This window comes from Neophocaena asiaeorientalis, unplaced genomic scaffold (assembly GCF_003031525.2).
Source record: "Neophocaena asiaeorientalis asiaeorientalis breed wild unplaced genomic scaffold, Neophocaena_asiaeorientalis_V1.1 scaffold30, whole genome shotgun sequence".
Lineage (NCBI taxonomy): Eukaryota > Metazoa > Chordata > Mammalia > Artiodactyla > Phocoenidae > Neophocaena > Neophocaena asiaeorientalis.
In genome coordinates, this window is record NW_020174923.1 from 9279494 (window position 1) to 9285493 (window position 6000).

Below are 6000 nucleotides of genomic sequence, written 5' to 3' on the forward strand. Positions count from 1 at the left end.
TCATAACAGCCTGAAGCCTTTTCAGACAGGCCTCTTTCACTTACCATGCATTGAAGTTTCCTCCACGTCTATTCATGACTTGATAGGTCATTTCTTTTTAGCGCTGAATGTATATCATTGTACGGATGGACCACGGTTTATCCTCTCGCCTACTGAACAACACCTCAGTTGCTTCCAGGGGTTCCCCTTTTAAACTTGGTCCTGGTTGAGAGTAGGGTACAGGGGACCAGGAGCAGGATGGCATTGTCAGAGGTTGTGCGTGCTCTGTCTACCTTGTGCCAATGAGCTAACCTCTTCAGGTCTTGGAGAGGCAGCAACTTCAGGGGAGTCTGAGTGAGTATGAAGTGTGTCAAACCTAGTTCTCGCATCTTCTTAGCTTCCTGCTCCGTGGGAGGAGGGGCTGAGAGGTGGTGTGCGCACCACCATGGGATTTCTTGCTGTGAGAGCGAGGGCCACGTCCACGCTGGGGGACGTGGGCTCTGCCTGCTGTTAAGATGTCGACTTTGATTTCGTGTGGATGCAATATTCCAGCATTAACAGCACGATGTGTGTGGCGAGGGCGGGGCAGGGCCACTGGATTAAGAGATTTCTGGCTCCTGCTGACAGAGGAATCTGTTAACGATTGTGAGAATTGTCACTATTTTTACTGCCTTCCCGATAGGCCACTTGGCATGGCGCCCGAAGGTGAACTTGTAGTGAGAACCAGGGCAGCTCCACCCTGTTTGTGGGGCACACGTGAGGCAGTTCTCACCTGGGGATGGGGGTGTGCCTGGGGCAGTGCCGCTCACCTTGGACTGAGCAGGCACCAGCCTCCAGGCCTCTTGGAGTGTTTTGGTTCTGTTCTGGCCTCAGAGTAGGTGATGCTCATTCATTCATCTGAGGTTAGGACTGTGATGTCTTCTGTCCCCTCTTGTTTTCACAGGGGTCTGAGAACCCTCTGAAACTTACTGCAGAATATTGTGTGGGGAGGAGAGGGAGGGGCGCATAATTTTGAGTTTTTCCTGGAGAGATCCTCAAAGAAGGTCTCTAACCTGAAATGTTCATGTGCTCCTGCTGTAGAACCTCAAGGCCTTTTTATATAGTTAAACATTTGTTGGAAGAAGTGGTTTTTTATGTTTTGTTTTGTTTTTTTTGCGGTACGCGGGCCTCTCACTGCTGTGGCCTCTCCCGTTGCGGAGCACAGGCTCCGGACGCGCAGGCTCAGCGGCCATGGCTCACGGGCCCAGCCGCTCCGCGGCATGTGGGATCTTCCCGGACCAGGGCACAAACCGGCGTCCCCTACATCGGCAGGCAGACTCAACCACTGCGCCACCAGGGAAGCCCTGGAAGAGGTGTTTTTAATCCGCATTTTATTTATTCTGTTCAAACAAGTATTTATTGAGGGCCTGCTGTGTGCCAGGCAGCATTGAGGGCATTGGGGATACATCACTGGGGACTAGACCAACTCCCTGCCCTCGTGAGGTGTGGGTTACTGGGAAGCAGATAAGAAGTGGATGAATCTATCCAAATACAATGTCAGGTCGTGGAAAGAGCTTTGAAGAAGACCAGAGCAGGAGGGGGCACCAGGTTGATGGCGGTCTGTTAGATGGGGATCAGGGAGGGCCTCTCTGAGGAGGTGACACTGAGCAGAGACCCCCGGGCAGGAGAGGTCCGGGCAGAGGGAGCAGAAGCGTGGAGCCCCGAGACTACACTAGGCTTGAAGGACACCCCCTGGGCCAGGGTGGTCAGAGTGGAGGATGGGCACTGAGGTTGGAAGGGGCTTGGAGGCCAGGGTGAGCCAGGGCTGCGGGCAGCCTGGGGCTCTCTGGTTTACCCTTCAGCACGATGCTGGGACTGGGAAGGACCGTCGGCGCGAGCAGAGCAGAAGCAGGTGTCTCTCTCCCTCAGAGGAGGCCAGGGCGTGGGGCAGGATGTCTCATTGCAGAGCTGGGAGGCAGTGGAAGTTGTTGGCCTCCAAGTCCAGTCATCCCTGTACCCACAGCACGCTCCCTTTGTGGTGAGACCTGCTGTCCCCAGTGCTGAAGTTCAGTGTTTCCCCCCGCCACCCCCAAAGGCACTTTCTCCCCTCCTGTGCCATCCTTGCTGCTGCAGAGTCTCTCCCTGATCCACCGGTTCCGGGAATGCTGGAGGTGTTGGGCCCAAAGGTCGGGCCCTGAGATGAGGACTTGGGGCTTGATAACAGGTTTATGGCTGGGCTGGGAAGTGCTGTGTTTCCCGACAGTGAGTCCCTGCCCGGCAGTCTCACCCTTTGTGTGTATTCGCCCTGACATCCTGAGTGGCATTGTGTGTCTGGTGGGAGGGGAGCTCCAAAGGGCCTCTTGGGAGGGCCTCCCCTCCCCGAGTGAGAATTTCCCAGTTGTCTTCAGGGCACAGACCAATAGCTAAAAACTCCTGACTTGGTGATCTTCAATCTAGAAGGACTCTTGTTCGTAGCGGCCCCCCGTCCCGGGCTCTCTGAGGCTGTGGGCATCATGTGAAGCTGCTGGTGGCACCGCGTGGCATCCCCCTCTGGCTTCCCACACTGCGCCAACCCCGCCCATCACGGCACTGCCCACGCTGCGCTGACCCCCGCCCATCACGGCACTGCCCACGCTGCGCTGACCCCCGCCCATCACGGCACGCCAGAGGGTGGCCGTCTCGCCATTTATGGTCTTTATTTTCTTTTTGATGGAGAAAGACTGTGCAAATGAGTCTACAGGGAAAGTTGGTTGAGTGATTGCAGGCCTCACCAAAGTGGTCAGTAGGTAAAGAAGCGCTGCCTCTTTAATCCAAGCACTCGCCTGAAGTCCACCCTGGGCCAGAGAGGAAAGAAGCTGAGGGAGGCAGAGGTGGAAGGGAAGAGAGAAGAGAGAAGAAATAGGTGTATGTCATACACAACCAACAGGGTTGATGCTGCCCCACGGAGCAGAGACTGGTTCTTGGGGGGGGTGCTGAAAAAGTCTTCAGCAGGGCTAAAAAGCTCCTTCAGGGATCAGGAATGAAAACAGGTTGAGAAGCAGTGGTCCATACTGGGGAGCTGCAGGCCGGGCTGAGATGGGCTGCCTGCCTCTGATGGCTGACCCATAGGTTGCCTTGAGAGGGAGCGAGCGGTCTGCGGTTAGGCAGATTTTTTTTTTTTTTTTTTTTTAGCAGGCGGACTCTCAACCGCTGCGCCACCAGGGAAGCCCTTAGGCAGATTTTACAAATAAGTACATGTAAGACCAGGCCCTTCCCACCTTCTCTGCCAGACCCTGTGGTCTGGGAGCCTTGGAGGGACACAGGGTCATGGTGCAAGTGACTTACACCAGCCTAATCCCACGTCACCCATGTGGGTGTTGGGCGTCCCTAGTCCTGGCTCTCACCTGTCCCTTCTCTGAGTAGGCTTTGGGCAAGCCAACTGGACAGGTAGCACAAAGCAGACCCAATGTCTTTAAGGGGCCAATCTTGGCATCAGAAGAGTTGGAACAGGGAATTCCCCGGTAGTCCAATGGTTAGGACTCTGAGCTGCCACTGCAGGGGGCATGGGTTTGATCCCTGGTTGGGGAGCTAAGATCCTGCAAGCCGTGTGGTGCAGCCAAAAAAATATGAAATAATAAAATACGTTGAATAAAAGAAGAGTTGGAACAGTAACGACAGTTGGAGATCTCACCCAGCCCTGCGCTTATGGAGGGCTGGGGCGGGGCGGCTGAGCCTAGTGCAGATGGAGGGTCTTTACTGCAGAGGAGGGCGCTCGGACCTCCCTGGGCATCTGGAGCAGAGTGCCAGGGCCAGCCTGCCCACCCGTGTGGTCTGGCCGCGTGCTAAGATGAGCCACACGGTTGCTTACATGCAGCGGCCCAGGCTACAGTCGATCGAGCGATACACACGGGCAAGCCAGTGGCTTTGATGTGGCCCCTGCGTGTGTGTGTGTTGGGGGGTGGCAGGCATGTTACAGGAACAGGCAGCAGAGAGCCGTCATCTCTTACCCAAGACGTTCTTGGAAATGCTCCTGTTCTGAGTGAGAATTAGGAAATGGCCTTCTATTTTAGGAGCGTGGTGTGTGTTACATGCCGTTGATTTGCTTGTGTTGCTTCTGCGTGCCTGTGTGCCCTTTGAAAGGCTCACGTTGGCAGGGGAGAGACCCGTGGTGGTGGGAGGGTGCGAGGAGGCCAGCCCTGTGCAGGGTGGCCTGCAGAGGAGCCTGGGACTGACGTGGCCACACTGGGTGTCCTGGCCTGGGCGCTCTTGGTGCAGCGTGGAGGGAAAGATAGAAGAGGCCAGATGCAAGCCTGGGCTCACCGTAGGAGGAAGGAAGCCTGGGCAGCAGATGTCCTTGAGAGGTTAGGTTTGGGGAATAGTCTTTTTAGAAGAAGTAGTCCTGATGGGGCCTGGAACTCAGAGCGGGTGGAATGGGGTGCAAAGCAGAGGACCTGCCTGCCGTGTTTCAGGTGACATGTAGGATTCTGAGAGAATCCACCATCTTCATTACAGAGATGTCGCCGTGGTGTTGTCAGAGATGGCGAGTTCCCAGGGCTGGGGGAGGGTGGCGGGCAAGGCAGGAGCCACTACCACATGGCTGCTCACACCGAGCCCTGCTTTTTCCTGTCTGTGGTATTAACTGGCTCATTTTCTAGCAAAAAAGGGGGAAGCAGTGTTCTCTGGGTTGGGACTGAAACGGACAGGGCCTCCCAGGTTCTCTCGTGCGCCGGCCTCTCGTGACCTCTCGTCTGTCTGGCCTAAAGCCCCGAGCCCCCAGCAGGCTCATTTCTGGTGCCCCGGTGGGCTTCGCAGTCAGCAGTCTGAGCGAGGGAGAGTCGAGTGGCCCTGGGGAGGCAGGGCCCAGCTCGTCTTCAGGTAGATGCAGCAGGTGGATGCAGCGTGGAGTAACCTGAGCCCTCTTTTCAGGCTGGGGCTCTATCGGCTGTCCCCCGCCCCAAAACCCTCTTAAAGGGCCCGTGCTGGGCTGCTCCTCCCCTTGCAGGGACCCTTAATAGCTCGGTCAGACCCAGGCTCCACCTTAAGAGATTTGGGACAGAATCCCATAGGAGCCCAGACATCGAGAGCTCTGACTCAGGGGCCCACGGAGCGCTCCTCTGGGAGGAGGTGGGAGCTGGACCAGTCCCCTCGCTTCTCTGCCCTCTGCTCTTGCAAGGGTTTTGGTGGGGGCGTCCTCACGCCAGTTCTAGGAGGAAGGACAGATGCCCTCCACCCCACAGGCTGCTTACGGCCTGCTTTGCCAAGTAACCCGCTCTTAAACCCAGTCCTTCGTCATGCCCGTAACCGCCCCATGTCTGCTGGCTTGGGTGAAAGCATCTCTGTTCCCGAGCCCACGGGTCAGCTGGCTTCTTTCCTGAGAATCAGGTGTGACCTGAGCTCTGCTGGGCCGCTTTCCCACCGGGCCTGCGGAAGGACAGGGGAGGCTGGATGGTGGCCAGGACGCGGCTGAGGCAGTTCGGAGAGCGGGGATTAGAGGTCCTGCGCTCTCTGGGAGGGGCTCTGGTAGCATCGCGGGGTGGGTGGGGGTGAGAACAGAGCCTGAGCACTGGCATCACCAGGGTCCTTTTAAGAACCCACTTCTCGCCTTGTCGGGAAAAGAGGCCACAGCGTGCCATGCGGCAGAAAGGGGAGCTGTCCCAGTGAGTGTCCCTAGTGCCGGGCTGCCCTGCAGACGCTGCGGTCCCTGCGCCTCCTGGCAGCACCCTGGGCTGGGCAGATGTGGCCCCTGCTTAGCCCGTCCCCTCGGTGTCTTGTTCACGCAAACCCCGTGGGGGGCTGCTTTCCTCTTAGGTTGGAGCGCGACTGGAGAGGCTGTGGCAGCTGCTGTGCTCACTTCCTGTCTGCACGTTTCCTTTTCCCTGCAGGCCTCTGGCTGTACCTGGCAGGGAGCAGCCTGCCCTGTCTCACGTTGATTGGCTCTCCTAATTTTGGGTACAGGTCAGTTCACCGGGACCTGGAGGCCCAGATCGCCATTGTGACAGAGAGCCGGGCCCTGCAGCAGCAGCTTCACCAGGTTGGTTGGGGTAGGTGGGACCTCCCCGGGGG

The 6000-nt window shown here is 57.4% G+C and overlaps 1 protein-coding gene across 6 annotated transcripts in view; it reads left to right on the forward strand.

Annotated features, from left to right (window-relative positions):
• PGS1 (phosphatidylglycerophosphate synthase 1) overlaps window positions 1-6000 on the forward strand; it is a 54960-nt gene that overhangs the window by 22554 nt on the left and 26406 nt on the right. For all 6 annotated transcript variants that reach the window (XR_003005361.1, XR_003005360.1, XR_003005359.1 and 3 more), the window contains one exon: window positions 5820-5968. Coding sequence is in view for 3 of the 6 variants with exons in the window: in XM_024760606.1 (XP_024616374.1) it covers window positions 5820-5968 (149 nt within the window). In the remaining 3 variants the exon portion in view is untranslated. The remainder of the gene's footprint in view (window positions 1-5819; window positions 5969-6000) is intronic.